This window comes from Crocodylus siamensis, chromosome 2, assembly GCF_052110815.1.
Source record: "Crocodylus siamensis isolate JL-2025a chromosome 2, ASM5211081v1, whole genome shotgun sequence".
Lineage (NCBI taxonomy): Eukaryota > Metazoa > Chordata > Crocodylia > Crocodylidae > Crocodylus > Crocodylus siamensis.
The window spans coordinates 90,859,016-90,874,578 of NC_143396.1; the positions used below are offsets into that span (position 1 = coordinate 90,859,016).

General features: G+C 43.5%; 1 protein-coding gene across 3 annotated transcripts in view; it reads left to right on the plus strand.

The window, feature by feature from the left end:
* SMAD1 (SMAD family member 1) overlaps positions 1 to 15,563 on the plus strand; it is a 67,765-nt gene that overhangs the window by 30,146 nt on the left and 22,056 nt on the right. For all 3 annotated transcript variants that reach the window (XM_090036340.1, XM_090036337.1, XM_090036338.1), the window contains one exon: positions 4,267 to 4,873. In XM_090036340.1, the coding sequence (XP_089892466.1) occupies positions 4,474 to 4,873 (400 nt within the window). In that variant the 5' untranslated portion in view covers positions 4,267 to 4,473. The remainder of the gene's footprint in view (positions 1 to 4,266; positions 4,874 to 15,563) is intronic.

Consider the following 15,563-nt stretch of genomic DNA (forward strand, 5'->3'; position numbering starts at 1 on the left):
TTTGTAGGTGTTTCAGTTAAAGGCCAAAGACTAAACAAAAGCTAGCAATAGGGGAGAAAAAATACAGATTTTAGTATTTGAAACAAGCTTCTTGGTTGCTGCTCATGTGCCAGTAGAATGCACTAGAGTATAATGTATGTATGATTTGACATTAAGAATAGTTGCAGCGTGGCTAGAAACTGAATTTCTTTAAATTAATGTCAGGCTTACTTATGGAGAGCCTCTGATTTGTACCATACTTTGTAATGCATTTATCTTCAAGGGTTGTAGTCACTCAACTATTGGGAACACTGACCCTCTTTTCCCAAAAGTGCATACGTGTATGTGGGGAAGAGAGGCTAAGAAATCTGTCTCATCTGCTTACCTGTGGCTTAATTTTTATTTTGCATTTTAAACTGATAAGACCACTTTGTGCAAAAGTAATACAGGAAATGATGCATTGCAAAACCCAAAAGTGGCAGCAGAAAGGAAAACGGAATGTACTGGCAAAAGCTCAGAACCATGGACATGCTTTCTGATTCTTGGAAATGGAAAAACTCCACCTACACTATTTATTTATTTATTTTAATACTGTCTTGACATTGGAATCCAGTGCTAGAGCACTGTGCAGTAGACCATGGTGGATAGCGGTTCAGTTCAGAAAGGAATAGTTTCTGGGGTCGGAAGGGACCTGAGCAGATCATCAAGTCCGATCGCCTGCCATAGCAGGAAAGAGTACTGGGGTCAAACAACCCCAGGAACATGTACATCTAGCCTCCTCTTAAAGAATGTTTTGTCCCATTGTATTTTTGATGGATTATTCTGGATACTAGAACTAAAACAGTTCTTAAGCAGATAATGGCTTATGAACTGCTGGTTGGCCACAGAGTTGGTTAGGCATATGGTGCTGGCATTTATAATTGTTCAATATTAGAGAACCCAGTGTGTAATTCTCCCCCCCCCCCCATGTATCTATTGCTACACAAGAACTTTTTTTAATCCAACCAAAGTGGTCTGTAAAGACCTTGCCATGGTGCTAATTCTTCTCCTTATTTAATGTTAGATTGTTTCTTGGCATTTTGGGAAATTCCCCCAAGCTTGATTGAACTGGAGTATGATTTTGTACACTCCTGTGAGAACAGCTGTCAAGTAACACAGTTCAGTAACAATAGATTAAGTCCAAATACCTTTTATCAAGTACAAATTGGCATTACAAAGATTTTAAAAGATATATAACTTGGGTTCAAATAACTTTGAAAGATTTTACTAAAATGTAAACTCTATTTTTTTTTCCATTCCTAAAAAGTGTAAGTGAAAACAGCAGGTTTTCTTTTTTAAGATGTAAACATTAGATTTTTAGTTCTTTGAAACTTACAATACTACACTAATGAGTTTGCACTTGAAAGCAAAATGGACCGGAAGATAGACTAGAAATTAATGCAACCTGGTATTTTTTTCTTATTGTCTAAATTGGAAGGAATGCAAACACAAGCGACATGCATGATGTATTGATTTCTAATATTTAGAATACCCTGAGTAGTTTAGTCTCACATATACAATTTCTGTAACGTGTAAGAATGACCTAAGCATATAAGGGGTTCTGATAATAAGGTTTTTAAATCAGGACAGCATTTGAATGCTTCACAGTGTTTATAAGGATAAAAAATCACACTTTGAACACATTCAGTTATGATGACCTGAGTTTCAGTTCATTTAAAAGGAGAAAAAAAAAAAAAAAAAGCAGTGCAGGTCCAGGTAACTTGCATTCACAGAAATGCAGAATAGGGGGAAAATGAATACCTGAGTCTAAAACAACATGCTGTTATAGAGCTCAAAATTAATGTTTGTCACAATAATTGGATCAAGTCGCATGTTCTTAAGAAAGTACTCCAACTACATTTATAGGTACATCCAAGATTTATTTATTTACTTTTTTTGGGGAGGGGGGTAGGGCCTAGAAGCAGTGACTGGCACTGTGGGGGTGGCTGCACCCATGCTCCCAGCTTCCCCTCCACTCTGGAACCCACAAACGTGTTGTTGGAGCAGCAGCAATCCCTGAATTGGGTAAGAATCCTGCCTGCCTCTTTTCCCTGCCCCTCCCCCCCCCCTCCACTCTTGGCAGTCCCTCCCTTTCTGTGCTCATCATCACCCCTTCCTACTTACCCACTTGCCCATATGCTGCTGTCCCCAGCTGACTTGCGGGTGGGGTGGCGTGGAGCTCCAGATTTGTTCTTGCCATGCTCCAGTGAGGCTATGTGGGGGCAGTGCTCAGGTAGGGAAAGTGGCAGCACCAGGCTTTCCCTACCTGTGCCTGCTCCCAGGTTAGCAGGGAATTTATGGCTGGGAGGATTGGGCAGGGAGGAAGAACTGTCTGTTGATATCAATGCCAGAGAGTCAGGATGGAGGGGGAAGAAGTGGCTTTGGAAAACAACCCCACCCCTGGGTTAGCTGGGAACAGTAGCAACAGCAGGTGGGAGAGGGGGTGAAGTGGAGTGTAGGAGAGGTGGTGCTGAGGATGAAGGGGGATTCTTATGTGCTCTGGGGACTTAAGAGGTCCCCGGCTGCTGCTCCTACAGCCTTGTCTGAAAGGGGGTTGTGACCATGCCACTGTATCCTGTCTGGATCTGCCTCTGGGTATGTTGATATACTGTGAAACCAATATATAAAACTGGTGACATCCTTTCTTCTAATTTCCTAGGAGAGGAAAAAAAAATTCTGTAATAAATGGCTTCTGCTGCTTTTAGGCATTTCTTTGTTCAATGCCAAAAGCAAATATTGATAATTTTGTATGTGCTTCTGTTCACAATGGTATCTGATAACATTTTCTCATCTCTGACTTTTGTCTTGATATTTTTTTGAAGGGTACTACTGTTACTGCAGCTGTCTAAAATTCTCGTCTCATTCTAACAGTCTGCTAAACTGCATGTGTTTTCTGAACAATGTCCTGAAACTGTTATGCTGTTAAAGATCGATCTCTGTCCTTGTAATGTTGAAGTTAGGATGGCTAGTTCCTACCACCTGTGTACATAGTTGTTTTTTTGGGTTTTTTTTAATGTGACATAGGTATTGAAATACCTAGACTTGGGTATTCATTTTCCCTATGGCTTTAAAAATCTTTAAATATAATTTGCCACAGTGAACAAGCTGAACTATTGTATTTGGCTCATAGTATTCACAAATCTGAATGCAGCAGACTTTGTTCAAACTTTGGTCCCCGATTTGCAGGTAGTCTGCAACAAGCTAGATAATCAGGTGCTGCTGGGTCTCCGTTTCCAGTTACTAAGGTAACAACAATTAGGATCTGACATTTAATTGGAGATCTCCAAAACTGGATGTCTTGCAATATCACACATGCATAGCAGGATGCACGGTTTTGGGGATTGCAATCAAATTTGTCAGATCCTTGTCATGCATTTTGCTGGGGCACATAGCTGGCTGCACCTGTCTACCTGGGCAAGGGGGACTGGGGATTGGGAATGTTTCCTCCACATCCCTCCACTGTGCAGGGACATCCTGATACACAGCTGGCCATGCCACATGCCTTGGTACTTGGTCCTCTGGTGGGAATGCTGCCAGCATTTCTGGACTGGGCGATTTTTGGCTGACTGGGGTGGGGGTGGCACAAATATAGGTATTGGCCCCCAGGTGCCAGAGACCTATGGTACGTCACTGGTGGCTCCCCCTTTGTGGGGACATTTAAAGCCTCACTGTGCAGCTTAGTAGTGGGCTTACACACCATGGGTTTAAGCATCCCTGTGTGGGAGGAACCAATGGACTCCTAGCATGCAGATGGTATCGGGATGCACAGTGAGGTTTTAACATGCCATTTGTTCAAAGTAAACCATGATACAAGCCAGCCAGCTGTGGCTGCCACAAGACTTGCAGATAGAAGGCGCAGTGGTCTGTGCAGTTGTAAATGGTAAGACAAAGGGCCATGAGACAATCTCTCGAATATATGTTCAGTGTGCACCACGCTCTAAAACTGAATTCCTGTTCTAATGCTATATGTAAATGGCTCTGTATTTTGTAGTAACTAGGCACATGGCCAGTTATCAGCATTTGGATATGGTATGGTGTATTTAGTCATTCCAGTGTTCTATTTCATAGATTTTTAGGGCCGGAAGGGACCTCAGTAGATTGAGTCTGACCCCCCCCCAGGCATTTAGATGGGTTTAATTGTTATGTTATGTTATGTTAATATGTTATCTAAACATTTAGATGTGTAACTGTGATTTACTGAAAACAATTTATTTCTCTTTCCTCCCCATCTCTGGTACCCTCCTGTAGGTGCTGGACTTTGGTTTGAAATCTGGCCGCTTGCTTCTATCAAGTCGGAATGTTAGTTTCTGCCTATCAAGACTTCAGAGTCAACGGGAACAGTATAAATTAAGGCAGACCACCTATTGCCCACATACAGGATCCGCACTATTTTGTTTTTAGGGGAAAGTCCTTTTCTGTTTGTCTACATTAATCAGCGTGACCAAGTTGGTCGCCATGAATGTGACAAGTCTGTTCTCCTTCACCAGCCCAGCAGTTAAGAGATTGTTGGGATGGAAGCAGGGGGATGAAGAGGAAAAATGGGCAGAGAAGGCTGTTGATGCATTAGTTAAAAAGCTTAAGAAGAAAAAGGGTGCCATGGAGGAGCTGGAAAAAGCATTAAGCTGTCCTGGTCAGCCCAGCAACTGTGTAACAATTCCTCGTTCCCTGGATGGCAGGCTTCAGGTTTCACACAGGAAAGGGCTACCGCATGTAATTTACTGCCGAGTGTGGCGCTGGCCAGACCTCCAGAGCCATCACGAACTGAAACCACTGGAATGCTGCGAGTTTCCCTTCGGTTCAAAGCAGAAGGAGGTTTGCATCAATCCGTACCACTACAAACGCGTGGAGAGTCCTGGTATGTTCTTTCTCTTGGTCTTGCTTTCAGACCGTTTTTGGGACAGTAACACAAAGCGCGCAAATGAAATGAGTTTGGATGGGTGGTACCTTCATGAGTACTTGCCTTATCAAGTCCTGAAACGCTTGAGCACGTGATTTAACTTTATGAAAAGGAATGCAACTACTCATAAAAATATAAATATTTACCTAAGGGTAAAGTATGCATGTGCTTAAGTATTTGGGAAGATTGGACTTTATCTGCACTGGAGATGTTGGACCCTTGCATAGCTGCATAGATGTAGTTGCAGTGGTGCAGATCCTTTGAGTACTTCACTATTCTACTTTTATTATGGCTTATGTCTGTGTACAGTACTATACTAGAGATTGATAGCAGTGCAGCTGTATAGCTAAAAATCACAGGAAGGACAGCACCTTAATTAGAAAGTATTCTAAGTGGGAATTTTGTCCTCCTTCCATGGGATTTCATTCCTTCGTGTAATGCATATTTATGGTATCAAGTAATATTCCCTTTCTGCACTTAAGTATTAATTTGGAAGATATTCAGATCCCTAAATTAATACAACAAAGTGCACGTTCTATGCAGTAGAGGCTTAAAGAAATGAACCTGCTACACTGAGAAGTTTAGCAACCTTAAAACAGTCCTCTGCCCATCAGAAATGAGACAACATGAACAGTTGCTCTTGTGTGGGCTTTGTGTGTGAACAACTGGCTCAGATGTGTTCTGTATTTCAGTGTAGTGAAATTCAAGATTTTTCTGCAAAACCTCTAGTTCAGTCTAGATTGAGCAACAGTAGGACATCTGCAGTTAGAGCATGTTAGTTGCATTATGCTAACTCCATTTTTTCCCTGTGCTTCAGTCTTGGAGGCTGCTGTATTTGAAAATGTTCTATTATGAACTATGTTCACCATATTTTATGTAGTTACAAAAAGCCATGACTATTCTGCAAGATCTGCAAAATGTTGTATATACTTACACATGTACATGGGCCATTTGAGGTTGTATCTAGTAGCTAAGAGTAGTACTTGGTGGGTTTATAAGGCATCTTCCTGGATTTAATGTCTGTCACCTTTTTTAGAAGCTCAGTTTTATCTAATTTGTTGGCTGTGGAAATAAAACAGCCTGACTCTAGAGCTCTTTTTCAGTGTAGCTGGTTAAGATTTCTGTAGGTATTTTGGATTTAGAGTTTTAGATTGGAATAAGAACTTTGTATTTGAACACAAGCCTAGCAAAAAAGTTACTCTTTCTGTCCGGGGGGTTCCTATCGTAAAGAAAATATATGTTATTCTTGGTAAATTACCTGTTAAGGGTCAGGCTTCTTTGAGCAGTTTCCTAGCAGACTTTACGACAGAATATATTTAAATATTGCAGGTGTCATGGAAATACTCGAAAGCTTGCATAAGACTAGTGTACAGCTTTAATAAATCAAAATGTCCTGAAAGTAATTACTCAACAGAATGTAGCTTTTTTTTGAACTTTAAGCTCATGTACTTGGCTAAGTCGGGGCCTTGGCCCCTGGACCATAGATCATTGAACTTAATAGAAGTCTTTCCATTGACTTTGGATCAGTCTTCATCTCCTGGGGCCTCATTTTGCTATCAGTAAAACGGGGATAGAACTGTATTTACCTGAACGCAAGATGACTTCGATTTTAAGATGACCCCCTAGTTAGATTCTAGACATGGAAAATTATAAAATATTTATCTATTTTTTACACTTTTTTCGATGTCTAGAAAGGGGATAATCTTAAATTGGTGTCCCCCACTAGAAGTACAGTGATACATCGGTGATGGGTACCTATATAAAGAAAACTGGCTGTATTGGGCATCACACTGATGGGGCTGATAATTTGGCTGATAAATGCCTGTGCTTCGTGCAGCCCCAGCACAGCACTAGGGCAGTGGGGAGCAGAGCCAACAATGGGGAGAGCTGCCTCCAGCTGGTAAGTCTGGTGTGGTGGAAGGGTGTGAGGGGGGGCAGATGAACCCTTCTCACAGTGAGGGAGGGGTCAGAGACGGGTGCTGCCCAGGTGGGGCAGGGAGGGGGGCTAGAGCTGTGGCTCGTGTAGGGGGAGGGGAAGCTCCTGCTGCTGCTTGCACCCCAGGAGGGCATGTGTCCCCCCCAGACCTGGTGGGACTGCGCAGGGCTCTTGGCAGGGGCTGGGCTTGGAGCAGGTGCTGGCAGCACTGGGAAGATGCTGCATCCACCCCAGATTTTGCCGCCACTCTGCTCCCAGCACTGCTGCTGCCCAGCGCAGCTGCGGCTCTTCCTGGCACATGGATGAAAGCAGAGTGTTGAGCCAGAGCTGTGCTGGGTGGCTGGCAGCTGCAGCACTGGGAGCAGAGCAGTGGTGAAATGTGGAGTGGATACAGCATCCTTCCAGCCCCTGCCAAGAAGAGCCCCACCCTGCACAGATCTGGGGGGTACCCTCCATGCCCTCCTGGGGCGCAAGCAGTGGCAGGAACTGCCTATCCCCCCATGAGCCATGGCACTGGTCCCATCCCCCTCCTTCCCTGCTCTGCCTGGGCAGTGCCTGCCCCCTCCCTCACTGTGGGGGCGGGGTGTTGATCTGCCCACCTCACACCCTTTCCCTCCCCACTCCCATTCCACCACACCAGACTTACTAGCTGGAAGCAGCTGTAGCAGAAATCAGATCAGTATTGGCCCCAGAAATCTATCGGTGCAGCCCTATCTCCCACTGTTGCAGTGGGAAAGCAGCGGCAGGGGGGCAAGGGGTGGGGAAACCAGGGATGGTGGGGAACTAAGTAGCAGGCACCAGCTTGACCTTTGCCTCTTGCACTCTCTGGACCCTGCCTCCATCCTTGACTTGTGTGTCTGCCTGCTCCTGGCTTCCACTGCTGTTCCCAGCAGATTTAAGCACAGGGGAGCCCCAGACCCACTCTCACCTGCTCCTATCCCATACTGCAGCGAGCAGCTGTGGGGGGGGGGGGGGGGGGCGTGAAGTGGAGAGTAGGGGAGGTGGTGCTGAGCATGAAGGGGAAAGGTGGGGAGCTTCTTATGTGCTCTGGGGATTGGCTTGGCTCGGGACAGCATCAGCAGTGTGCCTGTTTTTCCTTCCAGTGCCTGCTTCCTGATAATGAGGGAGACTGGGAAGGGGTGGAGGGAGAGGGAGGGAAGCCAAGCAGAGAAGGAGGAATCTGAACACTGCCATTGCTGCTGTCCCTAGCTGGACAGCCACTCCCCACGGCTCCCAGCTGAAGCAATCTGGCTGCTAGCTGATGCAAAGCTGCTCCTGGCCCATTTGTGCTCCATGTAATAAGGAGCAGCTGTGGTAAGGATCGGGTTCCTCTGTTGGAGAGGAGCCAGGCAGGGAAGGGGAAATCTGTGCACCAGCACTGCTGTCCCCAGCTGAGTGGGGCTTCCTGCACAGTTGCTTCCCAGTCTGATGCTTGATTCTAAGACGAAGTTTCCTTTCCTCTCATCCCCTTTCCCCCACTGTTGAACCCTGGAATCAAGTAAATATGCTATTATGAAGTTATGATAAATGTAAGGAAGTTCAGAGTTGGCAATTTAGAACAGAACCTTATTTGTGTTTATAAGGCATGTGCAATGTCTGGCACTGTATTTAAACACTAAAGCGGTGATTGTCTCATCAGGGTGCTGGGATACTTTGATCCTTTCAAGAGAGCTGTGGGTTGTCTCGGTGTTACCACAGTTAGGTGTGTAAATGTCATTCACAAGATAAACCGTGAAAGGGATCCATAGTGTTAAAAATGTTCTGAGCTACTGTGGTCTTTCTGAGTTTTTGCAGTGGAAGAATTGCTTTATTATTTTTCTGGAGTCAAAAAACTAGTGACAGCTGGGTGCTGACTTTTTTTTCCCAAGGCATGCCTTGAATCTAAAAAGACACCCTACTCTAAAGCAAGGGTGTCAACTCTTTGGGACAAGGAGGGCTTAATTCCATATTTCAAGTGAGGTCTAAAGGTTATTAGAGAAACTCCATACCCTTGTCTGTCTACAGCAGGTTTCCCAGGAATGTTTGTAGGAGGCTTGTATAGAGATCAAGGACAGTACACAGCTTTTTTTTTTTCCCCCCCTTGTAACAGAACTTTTATTCAGTGCCCCTGGTAACAAAAGCCCAAATCTATTCTCCAAAAGCACTACACCTTCTTTCTTTCCTTCCCCACTTTTGTTCCTCTCTTTGAGCCTCTTCCCTGCTTCCTTCCCAGAATCTTCCCTCAGTTCCCATCCCTTGAAGCTTTCTCACTCATCCCTTTTTTCCTGTACTTGTACTCAGTGATGAAATAGTGTTGACATTGAAGTGTCATCATAGCTCTAGCCCTTATACTGAGATTAAGAGGTGGTGGGAGTTAATGTGTCTGTGCCACTTGTTTCTGACTGCTTGCAGACTTGAGTAGATACCAAGGCTTATTCTGGGCTTGTGTTTGGGAGGCTCTCTCTGTAGCCAGGGTGGTTATAAATGGTTTTGTGTGTGTGTGTTTGGGGGGGGGGGCGGTTAATGAAGTACATTGAATCTCGATCCTGTTCGAGTTAGATGGGCCTCATAAAGGCCAGATGCTCCAAAGAGCTAGATGCAAAGTATATCTCTGTGTAGGGGGAGGGAAAATCTGTATACAATGTACGTACTTATGTGTTCATGTCATTTCAATACCATGGACATTTTCAGTAGCTGGTTCATAATATATTGAACATATAAAATCACACAGAACTGGTGCTCCTATTCTTGGTATTAAGGTGGTGGCATAGCCCTTAAGCACTGAAGATTTGACACAATTTTAGAAGCATGTGCATACATGTGTATGTACATGAATATTATTTGGATTGTACTGCCTGATCAAAGGCCTCTTTTTGACACTTATTTGAATAATACACTTGTGGAAACTACTTGTCTGTAACTTACCCTTTTGTTAACTACTTTTTGCTGTTTTGCTGCATGGAAGGGGATGGCTGTACGCAGCACGCACGCACGCACGCACACACACCCCTTCCTTTAGCTGTAGCCCCTTATATTTTAGACCTATTCTCCAAACCTGGCATGCCATCTTGAGCATGGGATACTACGGATTGTTGAGATCTATATGCAGTCGGGCTGGAGATAAACCTGTCAGTCCCAGTAAATGTAGTTCTGGACAGTGTTGAAGTGACGCTTCTTTTGTAGTAACTTCTAGATATTCCAGTTGGTGCCCCATTGTGTTAGGTATTTTAGACGAGCACACACAACAGAAGAGTGTTTTAAAACAGTGGTTGGCAACCTTTAATAATTCATGGGCCGGAACAACCCAGCTCCAGTTGGATGCTGGTTGAGTGACTTTTTGGTGACGTCTCAGTAATGGGGGTGTCTTTCCCTGCACCTGCAACAAGGCAGACAGCTGCCTGGTTGCTCCTTCTCCCAGCCTGCACCCCCTCCCCCACTTGCAGGTCCCTGCCTGTGTGTGGGCTCAGCTTCCAGCTGGTGCAAGCTGTCCACGTTGCCAGCTGTTTCATCCTGCTCCCTCCTCCCCCTGGTTGCAGCACAGACGCAGCTTCAAGCCTTTAGGGAGCTATGTTTGGGGCTGGGCAGCTTCCAGCTGTGCCCACGCTGCAGCTGGGAGGCAGAAGCAGCATGGAACTGTTTTGCAGCTTCCGAGCCATTGTGCAGTTCCCCAACCAGCTGGAAGCTGAGCCTGCACACAGCCAGGGAGTGCAGGGACTGGGTAAAGCTGTGGTTGTGGAGGCATGGGCAAAGCCTTCCAGCTTTGCAGATCAGATCCAGTGGCTCAGTGGGCCTCATCCAGCCCTTGAGCTGCATGTTATCAATCCCTAGTTTAAAATGTAGTTACTCTGAACCAGCTGTGGAAAGTGCTGATCTGCATGTTGGGTATCCTAGGTACAATAAGTGACCTGCTGCATCCACATTAAGGCTGATAACTGGTCTTCTGACCTTCCTTCAGTGTCCTTGAAATTACCAGTAATGAATGGAAAAGACAGATTTGTTCATCTGGTTTCTTCCTTTACAAAACTATGGCCTCCTCTGCCCACTGAGGGGAACTGATGTGACTGGTATTCTCCCTCCTATACCCAAATGGCAGTCTGTGATAGTTGCAAGTGGGTAACAACGTCAGTAAAACCAAGTCAAGAGGTCTGTTTTTCCCAGTAAGTCTAAAGATAGTCCAGTTGGAGAGTTTGCTGGGATTCTAAATGCGGCGTCTGTTTAGACAAACTTGTCTTACCTAAGTGAATAGGGGAGGCTGCCTGCTGCTTGCCATCACAACCGGTTGAGTTTTCAGGCCATGAGGAAAAATGGTAACTGTCCTGCTGACTTCACCCTCAACATACTCTGTTCATGCCCTTGGCATGATCTTTTAGATTTGGCCTAATCAACTCCTTTTCCCGCTTTTCAGTCAGTGGAACCTCTGTAGCCACACACCCAACATCTGGATCTTATTAGCAAAATAGAAAGTCTTTAGAGGATTGCCCTTGTAAGACCATCACTCTTGGTAGGAAGAACCCTATACATGGTGGAAGTCTTGGATGAGACGACTTGAGATCTATCCTGTCCTATTTACCTGTTACAAACAATCTTGAGCCTACATTTCCTACTATGCTTCATTAAAGTATGCTGATGTATATGTTTGACACATTTGATTCAACATCTGAACTGGCACTGCGCACAATGCCCAAGGCATTCATATGGCTTGTAGGGGCCAGGATCCTGGGGTAGTGGGGCACTGCATATATTGGGGCTGATATGAGGACAGGGGGCTCATGGGGCTGATCTGGCCTATGGGCCAGCCATGTGCCACTCATCTGGTCCATGTGGCTAGATGAGATTTTGGCACACCGTGTCAAATAATGAAGCAAGGTTTTATGCTGTGCCTTTCAGCTTGTACACAAATGAGATGCTCCTATTCCCCCATCCACTTTGACAGGAATACAAAATATTCAGTCTGGGATTGCAGGGCTGGGACTGTCATGTAGGGAAATGTAATGGTCTTGAAATTTGTTTCTAGTTATGCTGAAGTGAGGTATTGGATCCCTTAAGGAAACATTTTTTCTTCTAGTTTTGTTTTTTTGCCCTGAGCTTTCATTGTGGTGTAACCTTTTTTTTTTGCCACCAGCATCTCTTGGATCACAAAGGAAATGACCACTTTAGCATTTGAACCTAGGATTCCAAGCTCTGTGTACAGCTCCTATTAACATTTTTCCCTTTAGTGATTCCCAAAAGTATCAGCTTCTAAAATCATATTAGAATTGGCTTTGGGATAAAGGGAGAGAGATTCATAACAGAAAACCTTTTATTAAGCAGTAATATCTCATGAGTGGCAAGGGTAGGAAGTGCAGTGTCGATCAGTGACTGCCTCCTTATTCCAGCACCTGTGAGAAGGCTGAGCAGCACTCTGTTCTCTGGCCTGTTTCCTGCCAGATGGAGAAGCTTTGATCAGGAAGACTTTGAGGGAGCGGGGGGGGGGGGGGGGGGCAGCTGTGTGCAATACTCCTATGCTGCCAGCTCCTTTTTTGCAGGAAACATTAGATGATAATAGGATTGAAGGTGGGGGAGGAGAAAAATGAAGAGACTGGGAAAGAACAAGGCCAAAGGAGAAAATGATGCTGATCTGGGCTCGGAGATGGAAAGGAGAAAAAAAATCAAGCATCCTTTTCAAAGAAAGAAAGATAAATGGAGTAGAATCCATCCCAGAGCAGAAAAGAAAATGGAAAACAGGGTGAATTTAGAGATGGAAAAAAGGAAGGGGGTGGAGGAGTTGTTGGCTGACTTAAAATGGGGAAAAGAGAAAACTACGCAACTTCTGTGTCAGTGAAATTCTTGTTCCTAAACTTTATTTTCCTAGCAGACATCCTACCACTCAGCAGGCTTGGGGATGAGAGGGCAGAATGTCATGGCTGAGAAGATTTGCCGCCTTGCTTCATAATGTTACTGTTGGGCATATATTTAAATATAACAGGCTACAACAGGTGGGTGCAATTATAGGATGGTTCCCCAAAATAGCAGACAACTGTCAGTTTGTTTGGCAAGTAGTACTGAACCTTCCTCTTGGTGTGTTTTTGTTTTTGCAGAATTTGATTCTAAAATGCACCACTAAAAACCTTTCATGGAAGGAGAAAAATCAGATTTAGGAAACTTTTGTTCATGTAGCACCGGTGTGCATGTGCCAGAGAAGGTGATCCCAGTATTGTTATGATTTGTTTACATGGAAAATAGTCTTAAAAAGGAATTCTAACCTCCCAGCTCTAACTCTTCTGACCTACCTGGCAATATGGTAATTTTTCTTACAAGAGCAATGAAAAACTTGGTCAGAGTGAATGCCCTTGAGTTAACATGCATTGGCAAACTATCCTTGTCTCTTGCAGAACCTTCAAACCTACTTCTGTCCACCAGCTAACAACCACTGTTTTAATCATGTGTCGTCTACATCAGTTTAACAAATCAGTGGTAGATTCAGCTTTATTTGAATGCACTAAGAATGTTAGAGAGCATTGTGCAGGAAATATACAAATATTCCTTGCCAAATGTGTTGCCAGACATCTGATTTAATTTCGGTAAATGAAGCAACAAATGTTTTTATTTAAAAAGTCTTCAGTTTGCAAATATGCAAAATGACCAATCACGCTGTGAGGTCTGCTGCAATTGAGAAATAAACTTTTAAGAAAACCAGACATCTCTCAGCTGTCTCCTTGAATGGATAGTCTGGAATGTTTGCCTGTCTGATCATAGAATCACCCAACAAGACTGCTGGGTGGCTATTATGTAGCCTTTCCATTTACAGTTACTGTAACTTTAAGTTTTATTTGAGGAAAAAGCTAAAATCTTGGCTGTCTGCTTCTGAGGAACAGTAAAGCAAAGTTGCGCTACTACATGCCATAGCAAAACCTGGTTTAAACCAAGTGCTTTTGGAACAGCATAACATAATGCAGCTGTATTGTCCAAGACTGACTTTGGACATAATAATTGTTATTTTTAACCCAGAACAAACTTAATCCAGAGTGTAGAAATGTATGTGTCCTTGCATTTGAAAATATATCCTGTGGTCAAAGAACAAATTTTTTGGCCACAGTGAAAAGCAAGGTCTTGTTTTAGTCAACAAAAGAGAACATAATTGCATCAAACAGTTCTTTCTATTTGGTGTTTTAGCCTTTGCAAGTGGAAGAGTCCTTGGTAGAAAGTTTAAATAAGGGTAGGCGGTGTACTGTTGGAACAGTACTGGCTCCAAAGGAAATCCAGAACATTCATTTAATGTATAATAATACTAGCCCTAGTTAAAGCTGGGGTGGAGGTGCTGCTTATTAGCGCATCATAGCTGACTTCAGCTTCTGTGGAAGCAAATGGGAGATGATGAAATTTTTAAAGTGGTAAAAACCGAATCATTTCGGAGATTTACACGATACAACTATTGATATCCAGGTTCTCATGTCACTTCTAATTATTCTTTTTTGTATAGCTGTGGTTATTTGTTTTTTAAAAGCTTCAACAGAAGGTGGTGGTTCCTTCTCCTTGTCCTCCTAGCCCCACCCCCAAACTGAATCTTTGAAATTAAGCAAAGCGACTATAGGTAAATGGTTATGATGCTGCAGCCCAGCTACTCCCTCAAAATTAAAATGAATATGATGACATTAATGCTAGTACTTTTTGGCTCTCATTAGGAACTGAGGAACTGTTGTGTGGTGGGAGCTGTACACATCACATGGACATACTTGAGTCTAACAAGTCATGGTACTTATAGTCTTAAGTAATGGATACTACTACATTTTTATTCATTCCAACTTGTCTTCTTCCTTATCCTCATGTACCTAGATTTCAAGAAGTTGCTTAAAATCCTGGAAAGGATGGATGATCAATGTCTGCCCTCCCTCAGTCCATCCTTTCTGGTCTTGGAAAATTTTAAACAAACTAGAGAAGTTTAGCGTATCAGGTGAAAGCACACCCAGAATTTTGCTTTTCCAGGGGAAACCTGCTTTTTATTGAGGCTAAATAAAATGGGTGTGTTTTTAACCCACTTACTTTTTTCTTTCGGCTTATATGAAAAAAAAGTAAGCCGAAAGAAAAAAGTAAGTGGGTTAAAAATACACCCATTTGAAAATGCCGCTGGTCACTCAGTGTGGGTTAGTTGTACTGGCTTAAAAGGGTATGAAGCTTTAAAAGAGGATATTGAGATCTGTGCTCGCTACACCCATTTGCCAGTTTCATTATTTCTAGAAAATAGACTTTTATACAAAAAGTGAAACAGACTAAAGAAAGCTTTTATACTTAATTCACTGTTTTTTAGATGCTGACAAGCATTCAGTGCTGCTGGTATATTTTTGCTGCTATTTATTAGAGAATTGGGTGAGGCAGTAGAGAGGTTTGAAGTAAGAGAAACAGGATAAAGAGTAGGGCTCAATAGCTACATCTAGCCATCCTTGACCTCTTGGGTCTGTTTTTGTTGTGAAATTGTAGGCTTTTTGACAAAATGGCCCTACCTACATATGATTCATAGCACAGAAAGCACGCTTATTGAAGATAGTCATATTCTGAAAAGTGTCTGCAAAAACAACAAACAACAACAAATAAATACAGGGAGCAACAGGGGAAAATTTACTCCATTTTCAAGCAAAAAGCCTTTTTTCCTAGCTAGGAAAGTTAAGTTGTTGGGGGTGTTCTGTTTTGTGTTATTTTGTTGTTCTTCTCATGGGTTATCCCTAGTAGTAAAATAAAGTTTGACAGGCCAAATTATGT